At 46.4% G+C, this 20,357-nt stretch overlaps 1 protein-coding gene across 4 annotated transcripts in view; it reads right to left on the bottom strand.

Moving 5' to 3' along the window:
* Positions 1-4,386: 4,386 nt before the first annotated feature.
* Positions 4,387-20,357, bottom strand: part of SMARCC1 (SWI/SNF related, matrix associated, actin dependent regulator of chromatin subfamily c member 1) — a 174,552-nt gene continuing 158,581 nt past the window's right edge. For 3 of the 4 annotated variants that reach the window (XM_058727132.1, XM_058727131.1, XM_058727134.1), the window contains exons 27-28: positions 8,789-8,965; positions 4,387-6,559 (exon numbers count right to left, since the gene is read on the bottom strand). In XM_058727132.1, coding sequence (XP_058583115.1) covers positions 6,462-6,559; positions 8,789-8,965 — 275 coding nt within the window. In that variant the 3' untranslated portion in view covers positions 4,387-6,461. Of the gene's footprint in view, positions 6,560-6,829; positions 7,112-8,788; positions 8,966-20,357 lie in introns of those variants that run through there. The other variant, XM_058727133.1, reaches the window with a different exon arrangement.

Here is a 20,357-nt window from a genome sequence, read left to right as displayed (position 1 = left end):
TTGGCCACGGAGGCACTAATACAGCCTCCAACCCCATCTCGCTTCCCTTGTCTGTAGCTTATCCCTGTATCTTCTTTTTTGGCCTATGTACATGTTTTTAGGTGTTCCTCTGCTTCTCTGTGTCTCCTGGACTCTTGAGTGGTGGTTTGTCAGAGTGGAGGATATTGGTGGACACGTCTATCTCCTCCTTCTTGAGGCCAGTCTGTGTGGGAAGGATGCCTCAAGGATGGGTCCCTTTGAGGTCTGGGGTATGACAACTACTCGTGTGTTTTTCATAAGGTCTGAACGGGGCCATTCTTCCACTTCTTTGTTAAGACTCTAGCTACTTGTTTTTCGTTTTAAAATATTTCATTAAATATTTAAATATATTTTTATTTTCAATTAAAATTTTTTTTCAGTAGGCTCCACGCCCAGCCTGGGGTCTGAACTCACAACCCCAAGATCAAGAGTTGCATGCTCCACCAACTGAGCCAGCCAGACACCCCTTAAGTTCAATTTTTGAATTATAACGAGCATATGGTATAAAATGAAATATGGAAAGTCTCCTTCCTCAACGACCTTCTTCCCTTCCTGGGAGACAAATTTTAACCTTCTTCATTTTGGGATTTTATATCAATGGTTGCCACTCACTTTCATTCTGATCCTCCCTAGCAGACCTCACCAGCAGTTTCAGAACTCAGCACAGCATACCTGGTTTGGTGACACCTCTGAGATGGATGGAAGCTCATCGTGCAATGGGGTGTGACACAGCAGGATTCGGCATCAGATCTGTGTGACCTTGGGAGAGTAACTCAACTCACATATGTTGAAAGTGGTAAACATAGTGTCCAGTGAATGCAATACTTTTTCTGGGCACAGTGGTTAAGACATAGGAGTGAAAGAAAAGGAAAATTAGATCTAGAGCTTGTGCCCATGTCCATTCAAGTTTTTTGCATTTGGGCATCAGGGATGCTTTATGAAGATTCCATATGCCTCGGAGGTTCCTATTGGGTTTGGCAACCTGCCTCCAGTACCAAAGCAGGCATAAGGCCCATTGCCATGGCTACAGCCTGCCTCCATGTGCACAGAAAGCCTCTAGCTTAACTAGGGGGCTGTCCAGGGCAGGAGCTGCTTTGGTTGCCATGGCTGGGACATACTTTCATTGGGACAGGATGCAGCATGGTTCCTCAGTAGTAACTACTGTCATTTTAGTTTTCCTAGTACTGTACTCTAATTTGTCTCGTTCTTCACCATCATGCTACAAATACCTTACCATTTTGCACATTTGCACACTGACACAGATTGGTAAGGCCAGGACTTATGCTAAGATCTTGATTTCAAACCTTTTCATTCTTGCTTCATTTCATAAGAGTGATCAGGATGCAGAGGTCAGGCCTCACTTGGCAGAATGGAAGCCCTGCCTCTCTTCCCAACCCCAACACCCACACCTGGGCATTGAAACATTAATGCTATGATTTCTTAACAGGGTAGAGTGTGACAATAATCCAGACTCATGTCCTAAGTCAGAGTCAGAAAGGGCCATCTAGCATGGCCTCTCCCCTGCCAGCAGAGTTCTGGGTTGCAGGGCAGTCAGCTCTCTGACCATTTTTGGGGATGAGCTGCTGGTAGTGGACCTTCTTGCACTATTACCAGGAAGAAGAGAAGAACCAAGGGCCAGGGACTTGAGTTATTAGCGCTGACAACCACCTCCTCACGCAGGAACTGGGTTCTTCTCAATTGTACAAGTATTGATCCTAGAAAAGCATGTGACAATTTAGAGGTGGGCATCTTGTCCAGGCAGGCAGTGGGTTTGCTGCAAGACTGCTGCAAAAGCCCCTGAATTTCATTACCCTAAAGCCAAGTCATTTGGGAGAAAGCCACACAGCACAGCCAACACAGCATCAGATATGGAGCAACTACGCCTCTCCCAGCTGGCGACCTCTCCAAGTGCTTCTCAGGAACCCCACAGCTACTGTACCATAAGCAGACCGGAAAAAGGAATGCCAGTCAATCTGGATGGCCATGGGAAATCCGTAAGTGGCAGGGCCAAATCAGCCATGGAAATCAGCTTGTGCAACGGGGTTATTACCATCCAATGTCACTGCTGCTTCCTAACTCCCTCAGGAACCATCTGGTGGTAGTGAGAGCACCTTAGGTGGGAGGTTGCCGTAGAAGAGAGTGGGGGGTATTTTCTTTCCTCAGTTGTCTAAAGGTGGTGGTCACAGTGCTGTATTAAGGCATGGCTATTTTGCTGAAGTCTGCAAAGGCTATACCCTAAAGGTCTGTAGTGGAAGGGCCTCGAGAGGCCTCTGGGGACACAAGAGAATAAAGATGGCTCTAGTTCTTCAAGGCAGGTGAGGAACAGGAAGAGGGGATCAGAAAAGGCTCTCCCTCCTTGGGGTCTCACGAGTTGGGAGAGGGCTGGGGGATCCGCGGGGAGAGCTAGCTCCAGCTGTTTTTGGAACCTCTGATTAAGCTGATTCACAGGACTCTCCCCCTTTAGTCACTACTGTCTCAGCTCTGGTTTCAAGTTCAGGGTCAAAGGTGCTTCCTAATAGGAGAGGTGGCAGGCCTAAAAACAAGCCACAGGGAAATGAAGTCCAGGGGGGGCCATTCACAAGGAGACCCAACATCAGGGCTCCTGGGCTTCCATCCCATTCTGCAAGGTGACTTTCTTGGATGGACATAACCCATTAACAGGGGATCAAAGTACTTTGACCTTGTCCCCAAGAAGTCCTCCGTCAACAGGAGCAACTGAAGTGCCATCATGTTCCAGGAACGGTTGAACAGAAAGCAGTGGGGTTTCCATAAAGACATCTCAGGGCTGGCACTGCATATCCAGACAAAAGGGTGCTCTATTAGGATGAGGTCCTCCTGGAAAGATGAACCCTCCTCGGGTTATCACATCCAGTGGGACAGGACAGGACAGAAATTGTGAAAGCACATCCAATTCACAGACTATTTACCTTACGCCCCAGAAAGCTCAATTACACCGTTTCTTTTTCTTCAGGAACACTTGGCACTCTCTAAAAAATCCTATTTCTTACTAGCTACTTTGGGTCTGGTATTCCTCCACCTCATAAGAGCATAAGCAGCCTGCGGTGCAGTGGCCTTGCCTACCTTATTCATAGTTCTTATTTCATGGCATGCAAGGTCCAATGCCTGGCACATACGCCTGCAAATGTTAACTGGGCTAATGGAGCTCATAGGATGGACTGTCAGGAACCGTAGAGATCTTGCTCTACCATACAGCCTTCCTGAGTAGTGGTTCTCAAAGGGTGGTCCTTTGACCAGGTGCATCAGGATCCCCTGGGAATATGTTAAAAACACAAAATTTCAGAACTCACTCCAGATTTACTGAATCAGTTCTGAGGGCGGGGCTCAGCTGCTTGCATGCGAAAAATCCTATCGGTGACCCTGATCCATACTGAGGTTGGAAAACTGCTGTCCTTAATCACATTTGGGGGAACCACACCACAGTAAGGATCTGAGGAGACTGTGGGAGATTGATTGATTGTACATGTCCTGTTATGCTTTAAATAGAACTCACACTCAAGTTTATAAACCAGTCTTTAACTTGGATCAAGGATTAACCTCCTTCATCACCCTAGGGTAGCAATGGAACTCTGGGGGACCCCGCTGGCCTGAACACCCCTTACTGGAGGGAAGAGTTGGAACAGGTCTGAAAGCAAAGCACAACTGGCCCGGCACACTTCTGGAAGAAGCCGAACGTTCACCTCTCTGCAGACCCAGATTCCACTTTTTTTTGCCTCACTGGGTTCATACGCATCTTGAAGGCAATGGCTTCTGTCTTCTGCACAGGGTTTGCATCTGTGGGTGCTCAAAGGCTGTCCTTAAAAGTGTATCAAGGTTCACAGAATTAACTGCCCTTAAGGCCTGCCTCCAACTTGAGGCTGTCTACACTGCATCCTGACATTCTCTAGCTTGCCAAAGCAAAACTACTCATTCTTCTCTTGGCAGGGTCAGGATGTTGGCCATACCCCTTTCTTCATTTTTACCATGGAAACAAACAGTGGGCAAGGCACATTTAACTGTATACTCCTTAAGTGTCATGAAATGGTCAGTCAGGAGGCCCCGAATCACTGAACTTTAATTGCTGACCAGAACTGGGTGGGGCTGAATATTTAGGTTCTTCATAGGACACATGAAGAGACTGATGTGTGAATGCAGAGAATGGGACTAGAATCCAGAAACGTTCTATTTATTCACTGAAAAAGGGAGATTAGGCCTTCTTGATCAATTTCCTCCAATCTTCCAAAACTCCCCCTTCTCCAAAATAACACCACACTGACACGTTTGTACAAAAAAAACCCCACGTATTATTCCCATCCCCACCCCCCCCAAATTGGGTGGCTGTATTACAGGAACGAAACCAGATCAAAGACATGAAAAGAAAAAGTCACCACTTATATTGAAACATAACAGTGTTAAGAATTCAGGTATTCTGTAGAATTGTTACCAGCATAGTAAAAATATTTCCACCTGGATCTTTTAAATTTGAAAGCGATCACATTAAAGACCTGAGGTTACAAGGGACCACAGTATGAACCAGAATTCCATTTTCCTTCTAAGAACCCAGTGGAAAAGGTAAGTATTTGGAATGAGTTTCCTTTGGGAAAGACTGGCAGGAAATAGGGAAAAAAAAAACCCTGGCCACTGTCAAAAGGCACTGGGATCTTTCTGGAGGCAAATGCATTGGAATCAAACTCCAGCAGGAACGAGCTCATTTTCACTCCGAGAGTCTAGAACACACACACAAAAGGAACAAGGTCTCCTTGGTTCCAGTACTCTGATGGTAACCGGGGCTACCTGGTTAGAGGCAACACCTGAGGGTTTGAAAGGCAAATTTTAATTGTGGTTTTATTTATTTTTTTGCTTTCTGATACTAAGAGAAAAAGTTGAGGTGTTTTACAAATACCTCCCTACATCCTCTCATATGTAAAGCTTTACAGAATATATAGAAAAAGATACCCAAAAGGTGTTCCACTTTGCATTCTAAATAATGAAACTGCCACTTGAGAGGGTGACATGAAGAGGCCAGGTGCTTTGGAAATCAAGCTCCACCAAACACACCCTTCCCCCATCCACAGAAGAACAGAAGGCAGGAAGGACAAGAGAAAACCAAGAACTCTCAAGTCATTCATCAGCAGGGGTTGAAATGGGCTCAAGTTAAGGCATTTTTGTGGCTCTTCCTCTGGAATGGCATTCCAATCTCCCACTCCGAGTACCCCAGCCCTCAAAAGCATGATGCTCTGATTGCCAACTGGGTTCCTTGGTACCCCCAGCATCTCCTTGGCAACCCTGACAGATGGAATGTGAGATCTCAGAAAGGGAAGGGAGAAGGTATGAGAGGCCATTGATCCTGCCCCACTTCTCCAATCCCATCCCAAACCTAAAGTACCGCTTCACTAAACCCCACTCACCCTGGACTGCAAGAGGTAGTTTGGGGACTTGAACCCCCAGCCATCCTAACCAAGTTCCATGAGCTAGAATATTTAGCACTATCTACTTACTTTTTTCTTTTTTTTTTCCTTTTTAAAGGTTTTTTGAAAGAGGGAAAAAAAGAATGAGTACAAAGCAGTGAATAGTGGACTAGACTCATTCGATAGTCATTGCCCTAGACTCCTACAGCTTTCCTGGCTAGTCTAGGGAACTAAGGAATGCCTCCCCAAATCCCTCCCCCAAACCAACAAACCATCTGCATAGAAAGCCAAACCGGTGGGCCAGGGATGGAGTGGGTCTGCTCTAATGCTTGTGCGCTACCTACCAGGGACTGAAGGGGCGTGTTCCGCTACTCAGGGTGGAGGTCCCTCATGGTCCTCGCTGGGAATAAAATCAGTGGGGTCCCTTCCCCATCTCTTCGAATTTTGGTGCGTCTGTGTGGGGCAAAAGTCTCATGAAACTTCATCATCAGCACCAATCTCAGCTCAGGTTAGCAGAAATAAGGTCACTTATAATGCCTTTAGGTATGTTCCTTTTGGCTATTCCCTCTGCCCATCACCATTTTTTTGGTTCCTATTAATTTAGGATGCTCTCGTTTAAAGCAACAATGACAAAGGAGAAAAAAAAAGATAATGATTATAAAGCATTATCCACATAAGACAAAGCAAAAAACTGTGGGGGAGCCAAAATGACAGACATCAAAATCTAATGCTGACAGGACCTGCAGAGAAACTGTACGCATACCCCACACCAGGCTGTGGGGGATGCGGGCTACTGTCAGGATGACCAGGGCACACTGTCACCATAAGCCTCTCCTTGTGTACTGGCTGAGGAACTAACACAAGAGGTGTCAGAGCATGGAGAGGGCTGGCAAGAGGAATGGGGAAATATGGGATGCGTGCTTGGGGCTGTGAGGAGAAAAATCCTAAAAGAAACCCAAGGAAGCTGAGGAACACAAGTCTCGTCATCCGCACTCCAGCTGGTGGCGCCGGGCGTGGACGCGGCCTGCATCTTCCAGGCTAGGGGGCGGCCGAGGCTGGTGGGCCTGGAGCAGGAGGCGGAGGGACTCCATCCGTGGGCGGCGGAGGCGGTGGCGGCTGCTGCGGCGGAGGGGCATCTGCAAACACAGCCAAGAGGGACTCGTCATTGCTGGAAACGCAAGGGCTTGGGGAAGAGCCCGTTCAGAGAGAAATGCCACGGGAAGTAATTTTCCTCACAGCAGGCAATCAGCACAGACTTTGTGGCACTGCTGCCACTGTGGTCTGCGCAGTTCAGGTCCACTGGCCCTCCAGGTCCCCGCTCAGGTGCTGGGGTGTCTGAATCTGTCCCAACCTCCTCCAAGGCGAGGCCCACCCCTTCCAAGAATCACTCCAGACCTTGTCAGAACTTAAGTGTATTTTGAGTTTATTGCATTTTGATGGTTCTAATTGTTTTTTCTTCAGTTAAATGATAAGCTCCTTCCTGGGCAAGTTCTGGGTCTTCTTTCTCTCACAGTGCCTGGCCTAGGTGGGCACAAAATAGATTATCAATAACTTCTTGTTGATTAAGTGTCTCCACCAGGGCCAGAGAGCTTCACTCGAGGCGGCTGCTCACAAGGTGGACAGTCCTGGGATGCCCCACAGCTCCTGAACTGCAGTCCTTGGATTTTTGGCCAAAACTAGGTCAGGTCCTGAAGGGAACAATTAGTATCAGTGTCTGGGGCTCTTTCCTATTTCAACTTTAGCTGCTTAGCGTACAAAGGAACCCTAGAGATTATTTAATCCAGGGCTTTTAAAACCTTTTGATTTTGTCAGACATAAAAACATATGAAACAAATAAATAATTCAAGCACAGCCTTGCTCACTGGTCAGTTCATCCAACTTCCCCCCAAGAGATTGCCACCAAACTGCCAAAGCTCTTCAAAGCTCTGAGAGAGAGCCCACTGGTCAAATCTCTTGAGTCCTCTTTTCAGAGGGGGAAACTAAGGCCTGAAGGGAGGAAGCACCCTGGCCGAGGAGGCCTGCCTGGTACCCAACAGCCAAGTCAGTGGCTCAGAATCCCTGAAACACTCACTTGTGGCAGGTAGTGGGGACCTGAAACCCTCCATATTCTCAAGGTGCTCCCCTGATGGCCCTTCAGGATGAAATCCTGGACAGTGTAAAGACCAGTGATCTCAGCTCTTGCAACTGGGATGGCAAATCGGGCAAGTCTCCCGGCAGGCTGACACATTTGCCTACCATCTGTAAGTTAACGACGTGAAGGTTCTCTTGCCAAGGAAAAGAAGTATCCCTATACTACAACCTCTGACTGGGACTCAAAGGAGATCATTTTTTCTATTGTCATGATCCTATACCCAGCTACACGGCTTTCTTCCATGCTCCCACACTATCTTAGTCCCTAGAGGCCCAGAGAGAAAGGAGATGAGCTTTTGTGAAGCCTGCCTCCTGGCCCTGTGAAGCCTCCCTGAGGGCTGCAGCTCACTCCAGGCACTTTGTGGTAAATCCTATATACTACTATCCACTTGTTCATTTCTTGTTTTCCCAACTACAGCTCCTGGAGACTAGGAATTCTCGAGACCTAGCTCTCGGTACCGTCAATAGGAGTTGACTCCTTGGCACGTATGTGAACATCTAAATGAACCAGGACTAAAGACGTGGCTGGGTTATCTGGCCACTACTGACTGCATTTTGGGACCATTCTGAGAAGATCTACAGGAGTAAAGGACAGGTCAGAGCTTCTGAAGCAGTCTTCTGGAGGCCAGGACTGGGGGAGAGCAAGGAACTGGCTTCATACACCTGCCAGACACACACTGTGTCCTCTCCATGGAGTCTGCTGGGACCTCCTGTTCCTTCTCAACATAGCCCCTCAATACTCCCTCCTTAGTCTAAGTTGCTACTACCGACATCCCGGAGTAGATATGAGAAACTTGTTATTTCTGCCCTAAACTGTTTTTTTCTTTCTTTGACCCTCCAATTTTGAAACCTGTGTCCATAGAGGCTCCTGTAGGAAAACAACTAGCAGCTCAGTATGTCTAATAAGATTCAAGCTAGACCGGCTTAAATAGGAGCAGGCGAGGAATGACCTTTTGGCCTCCCCACAGACCTCAGTGTCGAGAGTGCAGGCCACAAAGGTTATGGCACATGCAGCCAAATGCTGCAAGCATTTGCACTCGTCACCTGTGCACCTGCTCATCAGGGGCGGTGAAGAGCATGGACCACAGATCGATCTTCTGGAATCCCTGTCACAGGCTGTACTGTCCACGGACCTGCCACACTATAGATAATCTAGAGAACAAAGCCTTTGTCCCTTGTCTCCAGCCCTCCCAGAGAGACCCTAGGGTGATGCTTCCCCCCACCACGCTACTTACACATGCCGTTAGGTGCCGTGAGGGGTACCCGGGGTCCTAAGATGTTTCCTGGCATTGGAGGCATACCGGGAGGAGCTGGGCCACTCCCAGGCGGGTGGATGTTGGCTGCAACGGTGGGAATCATGCGGCCTGGCATGGGCTGCCCAGGGATCATGGAACCTGGGCCTGGTATCTGACCTGTGGAAAGAGATTTAAAGTATTAAGGTAAGTGTACTAGGAAGAAAGGGATCAATTCAATGCCCAAGAATGCTAAATACAAATACCTAACCCTCCAAAGGATTTGAAATACCAAAAGAACAATAATCTGTAATAATCTCTATGCCCAGATTTTCATTTTTTGGAGGAGAAGGAAGGATAATGGGGCATCTATGGAGTGAATGACTACCCTAAACACTGGTATAGGCAGGCAGCTGAAGAATCATTACAAGAAAAACACCCTAAAAAAAAGCTGTCATTTTGGTTACTTTGGGTGGACAGTGGTCATACATCTTCCTGAGGACACAAAATGCCAAGCACAGACCACAGGGGATGGAGAGGACTTTAACAGCACACCAGTGCACAGTCTGAGGATAGCAGCTCAGTTAAGAATGAGCTTTACACATGGGCTTTGTGGGAGGAAATATCTGAAAAGGTACTGGTCACAACTGAAATCAACATTATAAAGCGATTCTGACCAGAATCTCCAAGTCCTGTCCACAAAAAAGTCTCTCCTTCAAAACCCCACCATGAAACACTGGCCCCAGAGAACCACAGTGGTGGTGGTTGTGGGGGATTAGCAAGAAAAATGGATAATACCTTCATCTCTTTCTACCGGTTTGAAATTGACAAACGGAGACACTATGCACAAGAACAGTAAAATACCTCCTTGTCTGCAGTTTCACACTGAGCCTTCAGGACTTTCAGAAAACATTTTCTGTAGAGCCAGATAGTAAATATCTGGACCTTGCAGATCATATGGTCTTGTTCACAGCTTTTCTTATTAACTAATTAGTTAAGTTTTGAAGGAGAGGGGAGGGGCAGAGAGAGAATCCCAAGCAGGCTCTGCACAGTCAGTGGGGAGTTCAATGCAGGGCTTAAACTCATGAACCGTGAGATCATAACCTGAGCCGAAATCAAGATTTGGACACTTAACCGACTGAGCTACCCAGGTGCTTTTCAACTTTGCCACTGTAGGTAGCATGAAGGCAGTTACAGATGGCATACGGGTGTCGTAGATAATAGGTGAGACTGAATCTCAAATATTTATGGACTCTGAAATGTGTTATTTCATGTAATCTTCATATGATATAAGTATTTTTCTTTTCAGTCCCCTACCTGTGCCATTTAAACTGTAAAAACCATTCTTAGCCTGTGGTCCATACAAAAACAGGAGATGGGCCAGGTTTGGTCTGCAGATTGTAGTTTGCCAATCCTGGTTTAGATAGGAGTATTTTCTCTTAAACTCAGAAGTTTGGCTGCTAGGCTTGGTTTTAAAGGGCCACAAGCAAAGGAGACTAGTTTAATGGGGACAAACCAAGGTTGAAGCACTCTTTTGCATGTGCATATGAACTCTACATACATGTAGGTAAATTATAGTCTCTACAGAATAAGGAAAGAGAATCTATGGTTTTGTTTTTATAAATCTAGGGATTTCAGTATCTCTGTAAGGTCAGCTGTATGAAACTAAATACAGGTTTCGGGGCACCTGGCTGCCTCAGTTAGTGAAGCGTGCGACTCTTGATCTTCGGGGTGTGGGCTTGAGCCCCATGTTGGGCATAGAGATTATTTTAAAAACAAATAAAAATTTAAACAAATTTAACAAAGGAGGCACCTGGATGACTCAGTCAGTTGAGTGTCTGACTCAATTTTGGCTCAGGTCATGATCCCAGTGTTGTGGGATCAAGCCCTACATTAGTTAGGCTCTGCACTGAGCATGGAGCCTGCTTGGGATTCCCTCCTCTCCCTCTGCCCTCCTCCCCCACTCATGTGTTCTTTCTCTAAATGGAAAGAAAAGAAAAGAAAAGAAAAGAAAAGAAAAGAAAAGAAAAGAAAAGAAAAGAAAAGAAAAGAAAAGAGGAAAGGAAAGGAAAGGAAAGGAAAAGGAAGAAAGAAAGAAAGAAAGAAAGAAAGAAAGAAAGAAAGAAAGAAAGAAAGAAAGAAAGAAAGAAAGAAAGAGAAAAAATTAAATACAGGTTTCTAGACATAGTTCTGAGACAGCTAGAAGTAAGAATGCTTGAGGTCCAATCTTGGAAAATTTGGGAGATGGGACTATCTGATAGCTAATGGTCAATTAAAACAGACAGAGCGGGGTGCCTGGGTGGCTCAGTCGGTTGAGCGTCTGACTTCAGCTCAGGTCATGGTTTCACAGTTTGTGAGTTTGAGCTCTGCATCAGGCTCTGTGCTGACAGCTCAGAGCCTGGAACCTGCTTCAGATTCTGTGTCTCCCTCTCTCTCTGCCCTCCCCCACTTGTGCTCTATCAAAAATAAATAAACATTACAAAAAATAATAAAAAAATAAAACATACAGAGCAGTACTGGAGACAACTTAAGGGATGTCCTCTGTCACTGTTTAGAAAAAGCCCTGTCTTAAGAAAGACATACAAAGCTTCAAGCCTCACACCATCTATTTCCAGTGTCTGTTCTCTGACCTAGGTAGGACCCAGACAAAGGAGGCCCTCACTACAGGGGTAGCAGTGAAGAGAACTCCGGAGGTTCGACAGTCAGGGAAGAGTGGTCTATTGTCTCTGGGGGACAATTTTTGTAAAGCAAAGTGTACCAACATCGTGCCTCAGAATAAACGGGACAGCAAGCTTTGGGCCCTGAGGCCCACCTTTCTGAGCTCTACAATGCAATCATTTGAGAGCCCAGCAGAGGAGTCTCCAAGGTCCATCCACTGGAGGACAGCTTGGTCAAATCGCTTCAGAGGAGGCAAGAGCAGCTACTGGGCTTACTTCTGGTCTGACACTGCCACCCACTCTTATACCAACTGGCCATGAGAGCCAAATGCTGTTGGGTGCCCATACCACAGTGCGAGGACACATACAGATAGTGATGAGGAGCCTATCAACTTAGGGAATGAAATGGGGATGAAAGGAAGAGTATGTTATACATCATACATCCCATAGATGTACAGGGGTAGCAGGATGCTGGAAGAGGAAAACAACAGAAGGAGCAAGCCAAAACACCTGGAACCTTCCAGTCAACTTAGACAATCTTGTGGATGACCTGGGATTTTATTTTTTTTTTTTTTAAATTTTTTTTTTCAACATTTTTTTTTTTTTTATTTATTTTTGGGACAGAGAGAGACAGAGCATGAACGGGGAGGGGCAGAGAGAGAGGGAGACACAGAATCGGAAACAGGCTCCAAGCTCCGAGCCATCAGCCCAGAGCCTGACGCGGGGCTCGAACTCACGGACCGCGAGATCGTGACCTGGCTGAAGTCGGATGCTTAACCGACTGCGCCACCCAGGCGCCCCTGACCTGGGATTTTAGATGACGTGCAATAAACTGAAGGAGGGGGTTAGAGATAGGACAACAGCAGATTTTCCTAAGCACAAGGCCCAGCCTGAGTTAAGCAATCAGAAAATAACATGAGTGTCACTCCTATTACTCCTGAGAGCTGCCACTTGGTTGTAGCATCTTTCTACTTGCTGTTCCCTGAGGTACCTGCATCACTTTATTACCCATCACCTGCACTTTGCTGAGGAGCAGCAGGCTCAAAAAGGTTAAGAAAAACATACTCAGGTTAGGGCCATGCTACTCACGGTCTGTCTGATAGGACTCAGCAAAGGGGCTGGATGAGCCCTGCACAGAGAATGGGGACTTATTTATTTCTGAGAGAGAGAGAGAGAGAGAGAGAGAGAGAGAGAGAGAGAGAGAGAGAGACACACACACACACACACAAACACACGCTCACGCATGAGTCGGGGAGAGGCAGAGAGAGAAAGAGACAGAAAATCTGAAGAGGGCTCTGTGCTGACAGCAGAGAGCCCCATGCAGGGCTCGAACTCACAAACTGTGAGATCATGACCTGAGCTAAAGTCAGACACTTACCCAACTGAGCCACCCAAGTGGCCCCTGGTGAAAGGTTTTGGAAGAGGGAGGAATGTGGGGCTCATGGCCTGTGTGGAGAGCTTTCAGAAGGGATACAGAGGAGTTGGAGCCTAAAGCAGAGAAAAAGAGCTTCTGCAGGGAAGCAAGGACTGTGTGAGGGCAGGAAGTGTAGATAAGAGTAGGAGCTTAGGGGTGGGTGGGGGACAGCACCCCACAGGCAACCTGGGGTTGGGTGAGAGAGCAAGGCTGAGGGCAAGCATACAGGGGAAGAATTCGGCGGGCAGAGTGCAGCGGGGATGAAGTGGACAGGACAGGCAAGGACTCCTGCTCTGGGAAAGAGAGATATGGGACTGGCCACCCAGTGAGTGGAGTGTGATGAGGTGGGGGTGCAGGGAAGGTACCGAACTCTTGAAGGTTCCCACGAGCAGTGCCCCAGACTTCTGAGTCAGGACCAGTCCTCTGCCGCTGTTCAAGAGGCTGTGACTTTTAGGAGATGCTCTTCCAGCACCTCTACTGCCACATACCCGAACTAGGCCACTACTAAAAGTCACCATCTGCTCTGGAGTCTAAGTCTCTACAAGTCATTGTTAAAGGTATTCTGGTGGTGTGACAGGGAGACAGCAGACTTTTGTCGTTGGAGGCAGGAGGCCTGCTTTTAAGCCTTGGACTTTTATTATTTTTTTTAATTTTTAAAATTTTTAGAGAGACAGAGAGCATGAGTTGGGGAGAGGGGCAGAGAGGGAGGTGGTAGGGGTGGAGGAGGAGGAGGAGGAGGAGGAGGAGGAGGAGGAGGGAGGGGGAGAGGGAGAGGGAGAGGGAGAGGGAGAGGGAGAGGGAGAGGGAGAGGGAGGAGAGGGAGGAGAGGGAGGAGAGGGAGGAGAGGGAGGAGAGGGAGGAGAGGGAGGGAGAGAGACAGAGAATATCTCAAACAGGTTCCATGTGCAGAAGAGCTCCATGTGGGGCTTGATCCCACGACTCTGGGATCATGACCTGAGCTAACTGAGCTAACTGACCTGAACTAACTGAGCCACACAGGCACCCCTCCAACCTCTCAATTCTAACCTCGAGATGAAACACTTTTCATGGAGTTGTGGTCAATGGAAGCCAAGTGCTAGACCAGCCAATACAGCCCGTGTCTATCAGTGGGTACAAGCTGCCTCCTGCTTCCAAATTCAACCTGGACAAGAGGCCTCAAGCAAGCGGGGAAGAACATTTTGCCTGCCCTTCTCAGATCTCTCTCCAGGAAACTGAAGGCAATAGTGAAGCACGCCTTTACAAAAAAAAGGTCAGAACGAGTCCTGGTGAGGGAGGAAGAAGAGCGAGCAAGCAGGTATGTGCTCACAGAAATGGCAGGATACATGACCGTGCAGTCCCAACTGCTTCTTATTTTCAGCAGGCCAGAGCTTTAGGCTTTGACATGAAGGACAAGATTGCCCCACCTCCTGGATCACCAGTGGGCATCCCTGTCAGTAGCCACCCAGTACCATCCTCAACAAGGAAAGTACAGATGGAACTAACCAGACTGGAAAACTAAACAGTGTGATCTCACTTCCACTTCACCCCAACTGAGACGAGTGTTCTTGGGCAAGTCACTGAGGATGCCCAGAGCCTCGCTCTGCAGATTATATAGAGTGAAGCTAGATATCTGCCCCCTCTCACCGTATGACTTTCTGTATCATCAAGGAAATGGCTTGTTATAGTGCCTTATTATGTCACTGGCTCTTCCAACATGTTATGAAAGTAAATATTTTCATTTTATAGACCGGAAACAGAATTTGTAAGAGGTATCAGATCCAAGTCTTCTGACTCTAAATCGAATTCTCTATCATACTATTCTTTGCTCAAATGAAACAGTTCATGTGAAAGGACTTAACAGAACAGTCAGCATTAGAAAATAAAAATCAGGTGTGCCTGGGTGGCTCAGTAGGTTGAGTGTCCTACTCTTGATCTCAGTTTAGGTCTTGATCTCAGAGTTGTGAGTTCAAGCCCAGTGTTGGGCTCTGTGCTGGGTGTGAAGCCTACTTAAAAGAACAAAACCAAAAACACACAAAACAATTAAGGTGTATACTTTAGTTCCAGCCACCACGTTTTCTTCCTTGCTATTATAAGACCGCTCTGCTTCCTGCAGTAAGTTTTTCTTTTTTTTTTAAACTTTATTTATTTTTGAGACAAAGAGAGACAGAGCATGAACGGAGGAGGGTCAGACAGAGGGAAACACAGAATCTGAAACAGGCTCCAGGCTCTGAGCACAGAGCCCAATGCGGGGCTCGAACTCACGGAGATCATGACCTGAGCCAAAGTCGGCTGCTTAACTGACTGAGCCACACAGGTGCCCCCTGCAGTAAGTTTTTAATTTAACAAACACATTTTGGCCCCCTGCAGTGGGCTGGCTGGTGACCCCCAAACAGATATGGACATGTTCCAATACCTGGAACCTGTAAATGCAGCCATCTTTGCAAATGGGATTAAGTTAAAGGTCCTGAGATGAGAAGATCACCCTGGATTATCTTGGTGGGCCCTAAATCCAATGACAAGTGTCCTTATAAGAGACACATGGCCACAAGCCAGGGAATGCCACCAGCCATCAGAAGCTGGAAGAGGCAAGGAAGAGACTATCCCCTAAGACCCCTGAAGAGAGCAAGCCTTCCTAGATTATGAACTTCTAGCTCTTAGAACGGAGGCAACACATGTCTGTTGTTTTAAGTCACCAAGTTTGTGAAAGGGGAAGACATAAAGACTGAGTCACTCGCCAATGTCATAAAGTGTGTAAACAGGAGAGCCCAGATCTGACTTGGGTATTGTGGCTCCAGAGATGGTGTTTGTACTGCAGTGCACCCTGTGGATGAGGGTCTGGAGGAGGGGATCCATCCTTTGTCCAGCAGACTGTGTGATGCAATCCTTGCTGCTACTAAACCAATGGGTCAGTTCTCTGACCCACACCCAGCTCCAGAGAGAAACAATTCTCCAACCAGCAGCTCGGTGTGGGAATTCCAGCAGGGAAACAAGCTATTCAGGAAACAATCTGGGAAAGTGGAGAATCGACTGCAGATTGACACAGACCCATGAGGTGATGCCTACCCAACATGCACTGGGCTAGGGCTGCAGGCTCTTGCCATCAGGGCCCAGTGGTGCCATTTCCGAAGCTAGGTGCTCAGTGGCAGTGGCCTGTTTACCTATTTCCCTATTTCTTTACGGCAACAAGCTGTGATAGGGCAGCTTTAGGGTTTTCCCAGGGCATAAACCCAATGGCTGCAAAAAAACTTCTTTTTCTTGATCTAAATCCTGAAGCCTTCTGAAAACCAGTTTTCCTACCTTCCTGTCATAGCAGGGCAAGAAAGCCACTGAGACACAGATGTACAGGGTACAAGAGAACAATAGCTCCTTGAGAGAGGTGGCAGCAGACAGGAAGGATCAGAGGAAAAATAGTTGACTTCTACTTAGGCAGACAAACACTTCTCAGGAAAGGAAGGGGCATGAAGAGCAGTCAATATCCATCCAGAGGTTACTGCTGTCACGCTATACAACTCACGGTGTGGGTGCATCTAGGGCAATGCATTTAGGGAACAGATAGCGGGAGACAAGGATGTCATTCTCAGTCAGGGTCTACCATTTGCCAGGCAATGACAGTTATCTCATTGAAATCTCTGGGCTGTCAGGCAGACTGGAAGACAGAAAGAGCCCAGTTTCAAGATAAGGAAATGAAGTCTCAGAGAGACTATGTAATTTGGCCCCAAATCCCAAGAACAGAGACAGAGAAGATTCAAACTCAGGTCTGTCTGCTCCCAAGGCTCGTTCTCTTTTCCTTAACACCTACACTACCTTACCTTGATGGAGTAGCTCTCTTCTTGGAAAAGATGTTTTCTAACATAAAATTTGAAATGGGGCAGAATTTAAGAGGACTGGTAAGAGAACAGAATCAATTTCTCGAAATACAAACTCTGTCCTCTTGAAATCTAAACATTCCTGTGTTCTTTCTGGTGTCTGACAAAGCTCTTATCACTTTTAGAAGGATGACAATGTCTGAAAGTACTTTCATGACCTCTTACTAAACAGGAAGAGATCTGGCCCACATGAACGTGAAATGCACAGGAGTAGACCTTATGAAGCAAAAAAGGGTGCACTTGTATGTGTCTTCCAGGAAAAAAAAAAAAAAAAATCAGGTATCTCCTTCCCTGGTAGAGAGGGAGGTGAGAGAGACAGACGACATGAGGCTTTAAGACAGCAGCATCAAAGCAAAAACTGGTGGGAGTTTGACCTACATACAAGCTCTAAAACACACACACACACACACACACACACACACACACACACACACACACACACAACCAAAAACAGCAGGCATCCAAAGCCTGAAAAATGGAAAGGTTTGCTAAAATTAGGTTTAGCCTAGTAGAAAAATCCCTCACACTCTCTCAGGTTTATTAGCTCTTTTACTAAAGCATGATACCAACATGCCTGGTGGAATATTTAAGGATTTTTATTTTTGGGGATGGGAGAGGCAGGTGGCAGAAGAACATGAAACTAGGAAAGGAAACTCGTGAATTTCCAATCTTGAACACATTTCATTGCTCCGTTTCTAACTGTCCACAACACATCCACTGGCTGAGTGCCCCGGAGAACGGAAATAACACAATCGGGGCCAAGTGAGGGGAAGCCCAGGCTCCTAGGGGACTCCTCCTTCTGTAGAGCTTCCGGGGGGGGGGGGGGGGTGGCGGGCGCCTGCAACAGACATTCTTTGTTGAAGACTGGGTCCTCACTGTTCTCTTTGTAAGGGGAACCTGCTACTCCGGAAAGTGGCTCAGGATCCTTGTTATCCACGTGATGCAAGCAGGACCGAAGGCCCAGCAGATACTAAAAACTTGGCCAATGTGATGAGCCATTCCTTTCTCCTTTTTGGTGTGGGACTGGGAGTTCAGGGGGTGGGCTGGGAAGGGATGACTGGTTGGAATCCTTTCCTAAGCACCGTTTCTCACGGGTAGGGTTGTGACGTGAGTCTAACCTGGGGGTTTAAAAGTCAAGTGACTAATGCCTTGGTGGAAATTTCCTTAAACAACCGACATTTTACTAATTCTAGTTTTATCATTAAAACATCATCTATACCATATCTGAGTTCTCATCAATTCAGACCAATTCCTATTCTGGTTTTTTAAGGCACTTCTAAAAATTCTTCTACTATTAACCATGAGGAAACCATAAAGGTATTTAAGCCAGTGTGTCCTTTTCCTTATCACACACAGAGGCTTCCTCAATGCAGGCAGCTCATTCCAGATCCATGAAAATTCCAGAGTGCTTCATTTACTATAAATGCCCAGGGGAAAGGAGGGCAGAGCTTACACCACACCTATGAACTATATTTTTGTCGTTTCCTTTCGACTCAACTCACTGACACGTCATGCTCCTTTAAGAATGGGCCGAGGCCTGAGGCACCGGGGTGGCTCAGCTGGTTAAGCATCCAACTTCAGCTCATGATCTCAAGGTCCATGGGTCTGAGCCCTGCATTGTGCCTGATGCTGACAGCTCAGAGCCTGGAGCCTGCTTGGATTCTGTGTCTCCCTCTCTCTCTCTGTGCCTCCCCTGCTCTCTCTCTCAAAAATTAAGAAACATTAAAAAAAAAAAAAAGAATACACTGAAGCCCTTGGGAGTACTGACCACTTTACATTAAAAGAGACCTTCACTTGGGGCGCCTGGGTGGCTCAGTCGGTTGAGCATCCAACTTCAGCTCAGGTCATGATCTCACAGCTCGTGGGTTCGAGCCCCGCATCGGGCTCTGTGCTGACAGCTCGGAGCCTGGAGCCTGCTTTGGATTCTGTGTCTTCCTCTCTCTCTGCCCCTAAGCCACTTGCATTCTGTCTCTGTCTCTCTCAAAAATAAATAAACATTAAAAAAAAAAATTTAAAAGAGACCTTCACAGGAACATGACAGGACAGTCCACTCACCACTGTTGTTCAACATAGTACTGGAAGTCCTAGCTTCGCAATCAGACAACAGAAAGTAATAAAAGCCATACAAATTGGCAAGGAAGAAGTCAAATTTTCACTCTTCACAAATGACATGATACTCTACTTGGAAAACCCAAAAGACTCCACCAAAAAACTATTAGAACTGGGGTGCATGGGTGGCTCAGTCGGTTGAGCGTCTGACTTCAGCTCAGGTCATGATCTCACAGTCCGTGAGTTCGAGCCCCGCGTCGGGCTCTGTGCTGACAGCTCGGAGCCTGGAGCCTGCTTTGGATTCTGTGTCTCCCTCTCTCTCTCTCTGCCCCTAACCCACTTGCATTCTGTCTCTCTCAAAATTAAATAAAACATTAAAAAACTACTAGAACTTATACATGAATTCAGCAAAATCTCAGGATATAAAATCAACATACAGAAATTGGTTGCATTTCTATACACGAATAATGAAGCAGCAGCAGGAGAAATCAAGGAATCGATCCCATTTATGACTGCACCAAAAACCGTAAGATACATAGGAATAAACCTTACCAAAGAGATAAAAGATCTGTACACTGCAAACTATAGAACGAAACTGAAGAAATGAAAGAAATTGAAGAAGGGGCACCTGCATGGATGGCTCTGTCAGTTGAGCGTGCAACTCTTTATTTTGGCTCAGGTCATGATCTTACAGTTCGTGGGCTTGAGCCCCATATTGGCTCTGTGCTATCCGCACAGAGTCTGCTTGGGATTCTCGTCTCTTCTCTCTGCTCCTCCCCTGCTCGTGCTCTCCCTCTTAAAGTAAATAAATAAAATTTTTTAAAAAGTTAAAGAAGCCACAAAGAAATAGAAAGACATTTCATGTTCATGGATCAGAAGAACAAACATTGTTAAAATGCCTCTACTACCCAAAGCAATCTACACCTTCAGTGCCATCCCTATCAAAGTAACACCAGCATTCTTCACAGAGCTAGAACAATTATAAAATTTATATGGAATTAGAAAAGACCCTGAATAGCTCAAGTAATGTTGAAAAAGAAAACCAAAGCTGGAGGCATCATAATTCCAGACTTAAAGCTGTATTACAAAGCCATAATCATCACAAAGTCAGTATGGTACTGGTACACAGACACACAGATGAACAGAAGAGTACAGAACTCAGAATGGACCACAGCTATATGGCCAACTAATCTTTGACAAAGCAGGAAAGAATATCCAATGAAAAAAGATGGTCTCTTCAGCAAATGATGCTGGGGAAACTGGATAGCAACATGCAGAAAAATGAAATTGGCCCACTCTCTTAGACCATACAAAAAAAAAAAAAAAATGATGAAAGACCTAAATGTGAGACAGGAAACCATCAAAATCATAACCTCTTTGACTTTAGCCACGGCAATTTCTTACTAGACATGTCTGTGGAGGCAAGGGAAACAAAAGCAAAAATGAACTCCTGGGACCTCATCAAGATAAAAAGCTTCTGCACAGTGAAGGAAACAATCAACAAGACTAAAAGGCAACTGATGGAATGGGAGAAGATATTTGCAAATGACATATTAGATGAAGGGTTAATATCCAAAAATCTATAAAGAACTTATCAAACTCAACAA

The sequence above is a fragment of the Neofelis nebulosa genome, chromosome 4 (genome assembly GCF_028018385.1).
Source record: "Neofelis nebulosa isolate mNeoNeb1 chromosome 4, mNeoNeb1.pri, whole genome shotgun sequence".
NCBI classification, from domain to species: domain Eukaryota; kingdom Metazoa; phylum Chordata; class Mammalia; order Carnivora; family Felidae; genus Neofelis; species Neofelis nebulosa.
This window is presented reverse-complemented; position numbering and strand designations above follow the sequence as displayed.